The sequence below is a fragment of the Schistocerca cancellata genome, chromosome 2 (genome assembly GCF_023864275.1).
Source record: "Schistocerca cancellata isolate TAMUIC-IGC-003103 chromosome 2, iqSchCanc2.1, whole genome shotgun sequence".
NCBI lineage: Eukaryota > Metazoa > Arthropoda > Insecta > Orthoptera > Acrididae > Schistocerca > Schistocerca cancellata.
In genome coordinates, this window is record NC_064627.1 from 369,751,517 (window position 1) to 369,766,798 (window position 15,282).

The following is a 15,282-nucleotide window of genomic DNA, read 5'->3' on the forward strand; positions in this document are numbered from 1 at the left end:
CAGATCGTTTTCTTAGAGGTAATTCATAATGCTGGATCACAGTATACGTTCCAAAATCTTGCTAAAGATCGACGTCATTGATATGGGTCTGTAATACAGCGGATTACTTCTATTTCCTTTCTTGAGGATTGGTGTGACCTGTGCAAATTTACAGTGTTTATTTACGAATCTTCCGTTGAGCGAAAGGTTGCATACCATTGCTAAGTACGGAGCTATTATAGCAGCTGAAACGAATCTAATTGGTATACAGTCTGGATCGGAAGACTTTCGTTTATTAAATGATTTGAGTTGCTTCGCTACTCCATGATATATACTTGTAAGTTATTCATGTTGGCATGAGTTCTTGATTCGAATTTTGGAATTTTTACTTCCTCTCCTTTGGTGAAAAAATTTCGGAAACCGTATGTAGTGGCACTGTCATAAGTGACATTACCATTGTTACTACGCAGTGAAGAAATTGATTTTGTTTTGGCGCTGGTGTACTTTAGATACGACCACAATCTCTTTGGATTATCAGTAAGATTTGGAAACAGAGTTTCGTTTTGGGATCTATTAAAACCATCTCGCACTGAAATACGGCTAAATTTTGAGCTCCTGTAAGGCTTCGCCACTGCTGAGGAGTTTATGTCCTGTTAAATTTGAAATGCATTTTTCGTTGCTTCTCCAACAACCTTCTGGTCTGTTTTGTGTACCGCGAGGGACCAGTTCCACCTGTTATTAATACAGTTGGTACAATCTTTTAAATTTTGTTAATACTGTTTCTTTGAATTTAAGTCACGCGTGGTTTACATTAACATAGTTAGATCTGAGGGAATGTAGACGGTGTCTTATGAAGGAGAAAGGCGAATTTTTTATCTACTTTTTCTAATACACATATTTTGACTTTACTTTTAGTAGGTTTTGATGTTACATTATTTAGTCTCGTTACAACGATCTTGTGTCACTGATCCCTGTATTGGTCGTCATGCTCCCTATTCTTTCAGGATCATTTATTGCTAAGAGATCAAGTACGCCATACAATATCTTGCACAGCATAGACGATGGTGTTAGGAGATTACAAGCACCCATACACGGTGGTTACCTTTTCCGCGAATGATACGTTCTTTCAGCGATTTCATGCGCCCTGCCACAGCACTACAAAGTCGGGAAGACCGTGATGCAGGATTCGTAGAACTTCCAGGCCTCCGCTTCGTACCATTCTACAGTAATTGGAACACAGGATAGACAGCAGTTCCACATTCAGTGGAGACCTATCAGCGTCCAAGTAAGTCACTCCTAGGGCACGTTGATGGCCTCTGTACAGCAATCAGTGCTTACTCTCGATGACAGTAGTGATCATAATAATGAGTCTTGACAGTGTAATCGAGAAATATGGAATTTTCATCTGGAGTGTAATGTGAGTTAATATATCGAGGATCAGCTGAATAAAGACATCCGTTAAAATGCGAATCCAGCGAAACATGTAGCCTAATGGCTGAGTCTGTTACTGCCCTATGTAGCACAGATTTTCAGTTAGCCTAAACGGCCTCCGCGTGGATATAAAGGAGAGGATGCAACGGCTTTATGGCAGGCTCCCCAGCAGAATCAATGTATACATCCAAGCCAGAGCGGGTGCACAACGTCAAATTGATAAGTGGGCTCTTACTGTCAAGTTATTTGTAAATTTGACTCGATATTGTAAGAACGAAAATAATATCATATAACCTGACAACCCGCGAAATTTCATTTCTTTCCTTCCTCCCCCTATGGGTGCTTCACTTTTTTTTGTCAGAGTATGTGTTATACTTCATTCAGGAACTTCTCAACGAGTCAGTGAGCATCTCCTTGATCGGTCCTCAGAGCAATGAGACACAGTCAGGAGGACTGTGTTCGATTACTAGTGATCACTCGAGTCCTTCTGCAGCATAATGCAGTGAACAGGGTTCTCACAGTCTAGGCAGACCAGCTTGTCAACGCATTGAACACATAAACAGTGACACTGACACGCAAATCAATGAGGCTCCGTCGAAACAAAAATCTTGCAACAGGGTAGCATACATTGTCAAACAAATGGAACGAGCTTATATTCTTTGCCATTTTCTGCTGTGCCTGATTGATTAGAGTTTATTAATCTGGGAAGGAATAGTGTCCCTTAAATGTTGCTCGTAGGTGAGAGGTTTAGTGTCGAGACCTTGTTGAAACTCCAATTTAATACGTGCTGGACCAGGACTAGTAGTAGTGACGGAGTGAGGAGGTGATGCAGTTAATAAAACGTTGGAAGCGTATTCTGGAGATGGGGTGTTCATAAATTTTAGATTTTTCACGGTTTTGATAAATTATTTCTGACAAATGTCAGGAAGGATACCTTCAACACTGCGCGAGGTGTCTCCTCCTCATAGTTTTCTAACTAAGAAACTGTTGCTCCGATGATGACCTCCGTGTTGACAAAATGTTAACATTTTCTCTCTCTTTCTTTCTCTCACCTTGATATCAGATTTACGCGGTTGGGCTCCTCCAAATTATCCATTCTAAGAATCCTCCCGGACGGACGAACGGCTTCAAGCTTTGAACTTATCGCCGACTGAATTTCTTTCAAATTCTGGATATGTCCTACGACTTTTTCCGTCAATGAGATGAGCTTCGTTTGGCCTAATCTCGTCTTATAGTTTGATATTACTAGCTACTGCTCCACAAGCATATGAATGTCCTCCATAAAGCCATACACAATCGGTGTTACAAGGAAATTCACTAAAGTCCTACTATATTTTTAGTGGTACTCTAATCCGCGTACAAGTACAAATATTGTCTCGTCGGCAGGAATATCATTCACGGAAGTTGATTTCTGGGCATGGAAATCGTGTCACCTCTTACTCTGCGAAACAATCCGGGACTCCTCCGAGCAGAGGACGGCTTTCTATTACTTGCTGTTCCGTACACATACGAGTCTTCCCACTGCAAACGCCTCAACCGCTTCCATTAAGACTTCTACGTACAGCATTCAACATTGTCACGCTCCCGGTAGCCACACGAATGTCAGCCCGTGTTTTGGATTGCGTCACGCTCCTATTCCTTCAAGTGGACCACATTAAATATCAGTCATCGCACTTGGCCATTATCTCCACGTAGTTGAACTTGTAGAACACCGAATCAGTAGTAGAAATTGTTTCCACTGTTTAGGAACAACAAGATGATCAACGTATAAAAAAGCGTAGCTACTTCAGTATCTAGCCACATTTACATATGTACCAATATCATTTCCACGTTGCATTTGGGAATGATGCGTGGGAAGAACGCCTGTAGATAAACCTTCTTATGAGCTCTAATTTCTCTGATTTTTCTCGTCGTGCTGATTTTGCGAGATTTTCATGGGAAGAATGACTACGTCACCTGATACTTTTTTCGAACGTCCGCTGTTGGAATTTCAACAGTAAACCCATCCCTGACACCCACTACCTCAGTCTGCATCGAACCCATTTCGCACTAGCCAACAGCGATCCATCGAGGATCGTTCTTTAGCTGACATCCAGAGCGCTTCAGAACAAGCTGGCTACACTAGCTATTTCGTCTCTCTCTCTCTCTCTCTCTCTCTCTCTCTCTCTCTCTCTCTCTGACACACACACACAGCAACAATTGCCATTCTATCTTCAAACATGCAACTGTGTACTGTGAAGAGATGCCTCAAGCAAATTACAGTGTTCTGGCTTGCGACTAGCATTTTTGTGTACCTTTAATGTGTTAAAACTTACTCGACCTTATTGTCAGCTCTTTAATGTTTTCCCAAATTATTACAACTGATTATTTTTCTTAATATATGGGGATCATCTCCAGGAAAAAATCCCAGACATAATACGAAGCAAAAGCGGTCTTTGAACATATGGCAGGAAATGTGCTCTAATGGAGTTACACCCATTTGAAAGTGCGTATAAGATAGTTGACAGCGACCCCAGAATCAGCAACCGGCAGCTGACCCGACTATATGGAATAAGCCAGACGACTGTGTAGAATATTCCCCAAAACTGCCACTATCCGTATCACTTCCAACGCATGCAGGCCTTATTAGACTTGCCCCCTCGGCGATGGTTCCGTCGTTGGTTCCTCGAATGCCGCCACGGTGCTGGTATTTGCCATACATCCTGTTCACAGACGTGGTTACCTTTACGAGGGGGGTATGTTCAACATTCGCAACACCCACCTGTGCGATGCAGAGAATGGCCTTGGTTTGGTGGCAGCGAACCATTAGCAACGCTACAGCCTCACCTTGATGGCGGGTATTACCTGCGACCGCCTTGTTTTAGAGGCGAGGTATGTCTGCACTTTCTGAGAGTTACCCTGCTTGGTGGTAGACGTGCCTGTCGTGATACGAAGGGTAACGTCACTGCTACGTGATAATGTTTCATCCCATTGCCCTCTTCAGTTTGGAGCTAACGATTTCTTTATCTTCACCTTCAAGTAGGTGTACCTCACTTAGAATGCATTCCCGGTCATATCTTCATTTCCCCTTCTTTGCTCATAATTGTCTCAGGGGTCATTTCAGGCAGTTTGTCCACGTATAGCAAAATCGCCCTGTGTATGAGAGACGTTCAGTAAGTAATTCAATATTTTTTTTTTCTGAAAGCGGGTTGGTTTTATTCAGATTTCAAAACACTATATTATTCCATACTCTTTTGATTATGAAACACTATTTTTCGATATAATCTCCGTTCAATGCGAAGGCCTTACGCCATCTTACTGGGAATGCCACTATGCCCGCATGGTACCACTATACTAGTCGACGTCGGAGCCAGCGCCTTGCTGCGTCAATAACCTCGTCATCATCCATGTACTGCTCCGTGTGATGTGCATCCGTCATTGAGCCAAGCAGATGAAGTCGGTAGGCGAGAAACGCAGCAGGCTCACAGTTTGGAGGAACCTAAGTAGGGGACAAGCGTGTCAACACTACCAACATAGACATCCAGCTGGGGGTGTTTGATTGTGATCCGTCGATCACCTCGAATGAGAGTGTCTGCACGTTCTAACATTGCAAGATGCACAGCTGTGTGCGGCCGGAAATCACACAGGAGATCGGACTGGTTTGTGCAACCTTGTCGCGATGATGATAGATGCCTCACCCAGTGACTTACCGTGATGTTTTCCACTGTCGGGTCTCCGTAGACATTCTGCAAGTGCCTACAAATCCGTAGACATTCTGCAAGTGCCTACAAATTTCTGTGATGCTCTGGTTTTCCGGCAAGAGAAACTCAATCACAGCTCTCTTCTTCGAACGCACCTCAGTTAAAAATGACATTTTGAAGGCTTCGTATAGCTCCGCCACCTATCGCAAATTCATGAAACTATTGGCGCTGAAGCGGGAATGTTCCACAATGCCCCACGACAAATTCCGCTTCTTTCCAGCCGAAACTAGCCGAGCAAAAACAAGTGCGGCATTCCTCATTGAACGCCCCTCGTGCGCTACAGTGGTGGTTTCGCCAGTAACTTCGCAAAAATGGAAAAGAATCGAAGTTATGAGAAACCAGTCGTCCGTCAAGTAAACTACTTTCAATGTTACGCGCTTTGCTAACCTCAGTTTCGACCATAAATCACCGAGCCACATGTTGCTCCATCTATAAGAAATACGCCTTCAATGGTAAATGGAGCTCCTTGCAAGCGGAGACGGAAATAGGCTGCAGAGCCGCCAGGGCAAAATGCTTGGTCACGCGAAAGAGGCTGCCGTTCGTGTGACCTCCCATCGACCACAGCAGTTCTGGAGTACGACCGCCTTCCTTTCTTTTACACCCGCCATAAATCAGCCGTTCTGCGCCATTTATACCGCGTCCTCCAAAGTTGTACGGGAGGAGAGTGTTTGAATTTTATGTAGTCGCCTCAGAGTCAAGGTCTGCTGCAAAAATTCACCACAGAATCAACATCACTGACAATGACACTCGCAAAGGCTTTGTCAGTGCCTAAGGACGTCATCCCTGAATACTCAATATTACAAAACATGCTCTATGCTGCCTAATCCCTTCCGCATGAATCCTTTTATAGATGTACACACACATGAGAGGAAGGGAGGAAAGAAGGGTGTAGGCGGCAGAAAGGGGAAGGTTAGAGAGTGAATGAGAAAATTTGTCAGAATGGAGCACCATCGCTCTAGTGCTTGCTGTTTAATATAGGTATAACACAAAGGTATTCATTAAATATAGCAGATCACAGTCAAAGTCTAAAACACATAGCATCGTACCAACAAAGTAGAAATAAGGATCAAAGAATTTACGTTCATATTAAGAGCCTTTTTGAAACGCACAGAGTGGATATGTCAATTTCGTACGGCAGGAGTAACGCCGTACGCAGTGTGACTGCCCCAAGCAGCAATTCGGGACGTACAGTGAAGTCTTTCTCTTCGTAGTTACATCTTCACATGATGCAAATTCCCTTTATTTGCGAAGTTTCTTCTAAAAAATTATTCCTTAACTCATTACACAGCGTAAATATGATGACTAAATAATTAACTTCATCTGAAGCTCACTTATAGCTCTAGTCGTAAAATAACGCAAACAAATCTGAAACAGGAAACTTCATCAAATCAAGAATTCGGTTTTCCAACTCAAGCTGTCGTCTATTTATAGTTTCAACGCCATGAAGCTACCTATTTTTTGAATTTTGCTGTTTAAACAGATTATTATACTTTTAGAGTGTAGGATTTTGTGAGATTTGTTGAACAGTATGTACTTACTCCGTAAAAATTCAACATGGTTTCCCTTTGTAGTGGAGAATGATGCCCATTCTCTGATTACTTTTCTCCCACTCGACTCTGCTTATGGCTTTAATCTTTTTGGTGCCTATATCAAGCAACTACTGTTTCACCTTACGGATACTTATGCACTGTGTTGAATGTGATTTACCACTGCAAGTATACTCTGTTAATGTACCATTTCAAACTGTGGTCTGGTAACTGTAAGAGTTATAGTCTTACAGTCAGCACACTAGAGCAAGAAGAAGAAGAAGAAGAAGAAGAAGAAGGTTATATTTGTGGTGCTGTCCGATGTATTACATTAATCACCGTGCTGAAGTGCCCTAAGATGAGGCAGTGATTGGTTCCAAACAGACAGCAAATAAATGAAAACAATATACGCCGATGAGCGAAAGAAAAGTATTCAGAGTGTGTGCCTCATTCTCCATAGCAAAATATTTCACCATAGACGTCCCCACTTTCCAGCCATATGGAAACAAAAAGATTAATCAGTTCGAGGTAGACGTAGTGGCTGTTCTTTAGACGTCGACACAATGAAAATAATTGAATAGATAACAAAAAATACAACAACTTTCTTTATGGAATTTTTACAATTCCAATGCACATTTAGAAGCCACTACATCATCATCCAGTCTTCTCAGTTAGGTAAGGTATTTGAACTAGTCTCTTTATTGAAATGACGTGAAACAAGTCAATTTACAGGATTTGTATAAGAGTACATTTAAGGTGTCTATGTGGGGGAGGACTTGCCTGATGACGTGACAGAAGAAGAAACAGAAGTAAATAAGGAAAAGTTAGGGGATCCAGTGTTAGAATCAGAATTTAAAGGAAGAAGGAGTAGATAACACTCCATTGGAATTTCAAAAATCATTGGGAGAAGTGGCAACAAAAGGATTATTCACGTTGTTGTGTAGAATGTACGAGACTGGCGACATACCATCAGACTTTAGGAAAAACAGCATCCACATAATTCCGAAGATAGCAAGATCCGACAAGTGTGTGAATTATCGTACAGCCAGCTTGACACTTGACAGCCATTGCATGGAAGTTGCTGACAAAAATAATATACAGAAGTAAAAGACAAGAAAATCGAGGATCTGTTAGATTACGATTCGTTTGGTTTTAGGAAAGATAAAAGCGCCAGAGATGCAGTTCTGACGTTGCGATTCATAATGGAAACAAGACTGAAGCACAGTCAAGATACGTTCCTAGGATTTTTCGAACTAGAAAAAAGGGGAAACAGAAAAAAATGGATTTGTCATACTGGCATAATTTTAACATTAGCCCAACTCCAATGGGAATGTTTTTTAATGGAGTTTCTTTTGCCTGAAATTTGTCGTCGGCTATATGTTTTTTTACTTAATTTTTTGCTTATTATATTTTTATCCAGTGGTTTTGTTCATCCTTTACACTAGATATTTCCTTTCAACTATAATGTGAAAAACTTCCTCAATAGGTCCATATACTTCGGAAGAAAGCAATTTTACAATTGTTCAAATCATGGTCAAGGGCTGTCAATAAACATTTATACCTGCAACTGGTTGGCTGATTACCTCAAATCATTCATCAATATGTATATTACTTTTTAGACCTACTCGTGCAGCTACACTTAAAATTAGGGTCTTTTTTTTTACAGGTGACCAGTTTTTAAATAATAATTAGAATATGGGATGTATGGCGTTGTCCAGAAGAAATTATTTTAGTTTGGATTTAAAACTTGTTTAATACCTGTCAGACTTTTAATGTTACTATGAAAAGTTTGACTGAAGCATTTTGAACTTCTTTTTGAGCCACTGATAGTGTGATTGGGCGTGTGGCAGACGGGGGTAACTCGTTGAAGAGTTATCTACACTACTGGACATTAAAACTGCTACACCAAGAAGAAATGCAGATGATAAACGTGTATTCATTGGACCAATATATTATTCTAGAACTGACATGTGATTTCATTTTCACGCAGTTTGGGTGCATAGATCCTGAGAGATCAGTACCCAGAACAATCACCTCTGGCCGTAATAACGGCCTTGATACGCCTGGGCGTTGAGTCAAACAGAGCTTGGATGGCGTGTACAGGTACAGCTGCCCATGCAGCTTCAACACGATACCACAGTTCATCAAGAGTAGTGACAGGCGTATTGTGAAGAGCCAGTTGCTCGGCCACCATTGACCAGACGTTTTCAATTGATGAGAGATCTGGAGAATGTGCTTTCTGTATCCAGAAAGGCCCGAACAGGGCCTGCAACATGTGGTCGTGCTTTATGCTGCTGAAATGTAGGGTATCGCATTGATCGAATGAAGGGTAGAGCCACGGGTCGTAACACATCTGAAATGTAACGTCCACTGTTCAAAGTGCCGTCAATGCGAACAAGAGGTGACCGAGACGTGTAACCAATGGTACCCCAACCCATCACGCTGGGTGATACGCCAGTATGGCGATGACGAATACACGCTTCCAATGCGCGTTCACCGCGATGTCACCAAACACGGATGCGACCATCATGAAGCTGTAAACAGAACTCGGATTCTTCAGAAAAAATGACGTTTTGCCATTCGTGCAACCCAGGTTCGTCGTTGAGTACAACATCGCAGGTGTTCCAGTCTGTGATGCAGCCTCAAAGGTAACCGCAGCCATAGTCTCCAAGCTGATAGTCCATGCTGCTGCAAACGTCGTCGAACAGTTCGTGCAGATGGTTGTTGTCTTGCAAACGTCCCCACCTGTTGACTCAGGGATCGAGACGTGGCTGCACCATCCGTTACAGCCATGCGCGTAAGATGCCTGTCATCTCTACTGCTAGTGATACGAAGCCATTGGGATCCAGCATGGCGTTCCGTATTACACTCCTGAACCCACCGATTCCATATTCTGCAAACAGTCATTGGATCTCGACCAACGCGAAAAGCAATGTCGCAATACGATAAACCACAATCGCGATAGGCTACAGTCCGACCTTTATCAAAGTCGGAAACGTGATGGTACGCATTTCTCCTCCTTACACGAGGCATCACCACAACGTTTCACCAGGCAATGCCGGTCAACTGCTGTTTGTGTATGAGAAATCGGTTGGAAACTTTCCTCGTGTCAGCACGTTTTAGGTGTCGCCATCGGCGCCAACCTTGTGTGAATGCTCTGAAAAGCTAACCATTTGCATATCACAGCATCTTCTTCCTGTCGCTTAAATTTCGCGTTTGTAGCAAGTCATCTTCATGGTGTAGCAGTTTTAATGTCCAGCGGTGTAGCTACCCACAAGATGACTGTTGTTATGAAAGACGTTACGTACCAACAGAAGACCCGACGATGCAACTGTGACTTCTTAAAGTACGTTGGCATAGTAAGAATGCCATAAAAACAGTAGACGCATTTTATCATCAAGTTTCCCATTAATTTCTTTGCTTGAACCGTAGTTGATATTTTCAAACATTTAATTTATATGCTTTGAGTGCGAGTATTAGTACCATTTTATATTGGTTCATTCTAAATACAACAAAATCAGTGTACAAAATAAACAAGAATACTGGACCCAAGATAGAGCCGCGTGGTAGCCCGTTCTCTGCGCTGCCGACAGGTGCGCGCGCGGCGGCTGATGAAGGAGCTACGAGAGATCCAGCGGCTGCAGGCGCAGCAGCGGCACGACCCCGTGTTCACGGTGGAGCTGGTCAACGACAACCTGTTCGAGTGGCACGTGCGGCTGTTCCGCGTGGACGCGGAGAGCGAGCTGGCGGGCGACATGCGCGAGCTGGGCGTGCCCTGCATCCTGCTGCACCTCGCCTTCCCCGACAACTTCCCGTTCGCGCCGCCCTTCATGCGCGTCATCTCGCCGCGCATCGAGAAGGGCTTCGTCATGGAGGGCGGCGCCATCTGCATGGAGCTGCTCACGCCGCGCGGCTGGGCGTCCGCCTACACCGTCGAAGCCGTCGTCATGCAGTTCGCCGCCAGCATAGTGAAGGGCCAGGTGCGTCTCCTCCTCTTGTTCGGTAATCATTCTACATAGAAAACACTACGCTCATAGCATACTCAAAACTAGCCTTTTGCTCGCATCTTCATCCGCATACGCATATGTCTCATATATTTCACACGTATACCGGATGTGTAAAAATTCATTTCCCAAACTGAAAGATTTGATGGCGGAGCCGACAGCAGACATATTTCGTTAAGCAACGAGGTATTGGAAAGGAGCACAAAAAAACTGAACGTGTTCCTGTTTAGAATTGTCTAAAAGTGGGATACCAGCTGCCTCATTCCACCTTCCTCAGCCCCTTTACAAATTTTCACAAAAATATTCGCGCTCTTTTTAACACGCAACTCACTTCCCGCTCCCACAGGATCCTCTAACTATAACTCACTCACACCCACAAGTCCATCACTGTAAACCGCTCATACCTATCACTGCCGCTCGCCCATACTCACTCACTCATTCAGTGCAACTCATTGTCATTACCTCCTTGTGTTTCTCTAACAGTTAATATCTCCTGTCTCTCAGCCGCAGTCTCCTTAGTTGTGTCCGACTGCTACTGTCTCCTCTCTCTGTCAATCTCTCCCTCAGGCTCTCTCTTACTGCTACTATCTGTTTCGTTCCTTCACACTGCTGCTGTCTCTTCTCACTGTCACTACCTCTCTCTTCCTCGTTGTCATTGCCACGGACTATTGTCTCTCATTATCACTGGCTCTCATCCACTTCCACTTTCTCCTTCTCTGTATTCCTCTCCCACTTGCACCGTCCCCTTTACTCTTTTCCTATCATTGTTCTCTCACTGTCAACTATGTTCCACCTCCACTATGTTCCTCTCTTTCTCTTTTTCTGACACTGTCTCCTTCATTCTTTGTATACCACAACCACTGTCTACTGTCTTCCAGTATTTACTACATTTCGCTTTCCCACTGCCACTGTCTCCTTCTCTCTCATCACAAAGAACGCTAATATTCGCATACCAAAATTTTTGGGAAAATTTTTGAAGGTGCTGAGGATAGCAGAATGAGACAGCTAGTGCCCCACTTTTCAGTCAGAGTCTTTTAAACGGGAACATTTCGCCTTCTTTGTGCACCGATAGGAGCATTTTTCCGCTGGCTCCCTTCCTTTCACTGCTACAGCAGGGCATGTCACTCGTACGAAAAGAACTTTATGTGTCAGAAAACTTTGATAGTTTCCTTACGTGAAATTGAAATAACGCAAAACTAATTTTACGGCTCAGGCCGAAGCATGAGCTTCAGTACTACAACATTAGATTTCTAGAACCCTCGTGTTCATGACTGAGACACTTAACAGCATATTTCTCCGTGCTACGTCACTTTATAAATACGTTTTCCCCTAACACTGGCTTTTACGTGCGTATTTTACGTTTACAAGTAGAGTAATTTTGAACCTCTGTATCTCGAAAACGGATAGAAATATTAAGAAAATTTTCAAGATTTTTCGAGATCAGGATCTTAGGAATATATTGTTAAAATCATAGCCATTTGTTGTCCACAGTCGTCTCGGAATCCGCGGCTCGGTTTTGATACAGAAAAACCACGTTTTTGGGATGTTTCTCGACGACGGATAAATATTTTTTTAAAATGGGAAGAGGGCACTTCTAGATATCTTCCTGGAAAATATACCATTAAAATTTAAGCAATTTACTGCTGTTAGTTATTTAGATATCCACTGCTGACGGTGAAAAGTCGTGAGAAACGCTTTTTTTCGGTTTTCTCAGAAATTGGCCAGGAACTAAATGGTGTCTCCACAAATCCCCCTAAGTCGCACCGTAGACTATATGCAGTTCAAAAAGAACCAACCGATTGCTCCATTTGCCTAAGTGGAGGAAATTTGTAATGTTCAAACTTTGACCTGTACTGCAGGATACATACTGTGAAACGACCCTTCTGTTGGGTATACAAATAGTCCGAAGTCCAAGGACTATCCAAAACACTCTACCTTACTATCACCAATAGCCAACAGAATCTGAGGTACGAGCCCATAAAAAATCCCATTTCTATGTGCGGCGTTTTCGAACCCTAGTGATAGCGCATGTTGCTCTCGCCAGCGTACTGATATCTAAGTCCGCCCTTGGCGAGAGAGATAAACAAAAAGTACCTTCTTTAAACATCGCTACTCCAGAGTTGATTAAGGCACGTACGGTTACGACAACTTGATGTCCAAACTGAGCCAGTAAACTGCGTGTAGCGCTGTAGTAACTGCTTGACTGTTTCATTATATTATATGGAGTGCTATACATGGAGACAACTCTTAGATATACACTTTGTTTACGTTGCAGCTGAATGGAATCCAATGTACCACGAACGTTTCCCTTCACTAAGCTGTCCCGTTATTGCACATTTTCTGAAATCCACGATCGAGTGGATAATGCCAGCACGCCGATAATATAAAAGTTCAGTGCAGGCAGCTTATGAATGCTGCATACACCTACCTGTGTGGGAGACATTCTGCCCCGCTTTGACAACAGACGCGAAGCAACTACACTAGCAGTAGCCACTCAGTTCGGTGTTCACTGTTGTTTAGTATCGAATGAGTTGCGTGAACAGCTGCTTTTCCTTTTTGTCATACCAGAGTTTAAGCCCTGGGGGCCAGATGACTGTCCCCCCTTGGCTTACGTTTGTACACTAGTTGCTGGAATATGGTAACGAAGACTCTGTTTCGTGAAGTTGTGCTGTTTATGGATGAGGCTCAATTTACTCGGAAAATCAGCTACAGTTATCATAAATCACATGCATAGTTATGCGAGGTTATCAGAGACAACTTTCAGTAAAGATATGGTCCATATCGTGGGCCATTTCTTGCTTGGGTCCTATTGATGCCTTCTTACATCAGGTGCCAATATACAGACTGTTGTCGAAAGAGCACCTGCCGACGTTATTGGAGGAGTGACCCCAACGTAACAGAGTGAGGACATGGTTCAGCATGATGGAGCTCTGGCGCACCTTGCAAAAACATACGCGCAGTGTTATGTCGTAATTTCGGCAATCGGTGGGTCGGCCGGTAAGACCATCGCACCTCTCCCATTAGACTTATTTCTCAGGGACCACATGGAACAAAAAGTGTATTTACGCCTGTGGACTCTGAGGAGGAGTTAGTTGCAAGAATTCTTGCGGAGGTCACATACAAACACAATACGTCACACACTTTCCACTGAACACAAGGCGCCCTGCCAAGTCGATACAACTTCTGTGCCGAAGTTAAGTTTTAAGTTTTCAACATTTATTTTAACGCTGCACAGAACAATAAAGCAGTGAAACGTATTTAACTCTGTCTTATTCATAGTCAGACCTCATGACCTCCTGGATACTCCGTGCTCATTCAGTATGCATTTCCGGCATGTTGTTGAGCAACGAAATATATTTATCTCCGTCATAAAATCTGTCAAATTGGGCATTGAATTTTTGAACACCCTGTGTATATTTCACATATATTTGACATACACAAGACATATTTCATCAGTATCAGTATTCGGTGATGAGCCCGCTCGTTCCCTCATTCTTTGTAAGAGATTTTCACGTTGATCTTTAGATTTAGCAGCCTGCATTGTAGTTAAACTTTGCTGTATAGCCTGAACCCTTAGGGTTCGTTCATACCCTGTTTCGTTTTTTCGCAGTATTTTAGCTTTGTTTCCCTTCCACTGAATCTGACCGACTGCCTTCTGTTTCGTTTCATGCATACTGACAACAGTTAACTGATTATCGTTACGAGAAAAAGAACTGACGCTGGCAACTGCCCGTTTTACACCATGTGGCTCCCGAGAGGACATCAAATGTATCTGTGATATTTAGCCATATGCCATAATCCATGGATCCTAAACACGCCGACAACATTATATGTTGGCTGTCGTGTTCATTTTTGCGACCTATCTGAACAATACATGTAAGTGATAAATTGCACTTCATACTTTTAAAGTATTACAAATGAACTAAATACGGAAAACAAATACCAACAGATCATTTTCGAAAATTTTTACATATCAACCCTTACACCTTATGTGGTATCAAGGGTAATTTTCTCCCACAGTCTATTTGTACAAATAATTAGTATATACCATATTTGGTCACAGTTGTTCCCAGCATTCCTTACTTAAGCTTTTAAGGGATAGTATTTCACACTCACCATCAGCCACAGGGGGTGCTAGGTATGTCTCAGTGTCACAGTAACTTTTTCCATACAGCAAATACTACGTGTGGCAGTTTCGACAGAAATTACATCAGCCAGTACAGAGATATGCTCATACGTCACTGTCTTTGTACCCTCACCCACATCCCCAAGGGTAAAAACGTCATCAGGCCTGTCACCAACGATCCTAGCCACCCCAGAGCAATGAATTTGATATCGGTAATTACCGGATACTTTTAAATGTCACAACTTCCTGCTTCCACCCCTACCCCTAAGGGTGGGAGAGCTATACTACGCCGTAGTATTTTTACACAAATAATTGTAATTGTACAAATAATGAGCTACACATGTACAAAATTTTGCTGAAATTTCTTCAGAAGTTCCTGAGTTCCTGAGTTCCTGAGTTCTGCTTCTAGGTTGTCCCCTTTCCGCCCACACCCTTTTTATGAGAGGTAGGAGGTTCTTATCCCACAACGGCTATAT

General features: G+C 42.9%; 1 protein-coding gene across 1 annotated transcript in view; it reads left to right on the forward strand.

Moving 5' to 3' along the window:
* LOC126161764 (ubiquitin-conjugating enzyme E2Q-like protein CG4502) overlaps positions 1-15,282 on the forward strand; it is a 665,340-nt gene that overhangs the window by 599,365 nt on the left and 50,693 nt on the right. The window contains exon 6 of the mRNA XM_049917821.1: positions 10,270-10,656. Coding sequence (XP_049773778.1) covers positions 10,270-10,656 — 387 coding nt within the window. The remainder of the gene's footprint in view (positions 1-10,269; positions 10,657-15,282) is intronic.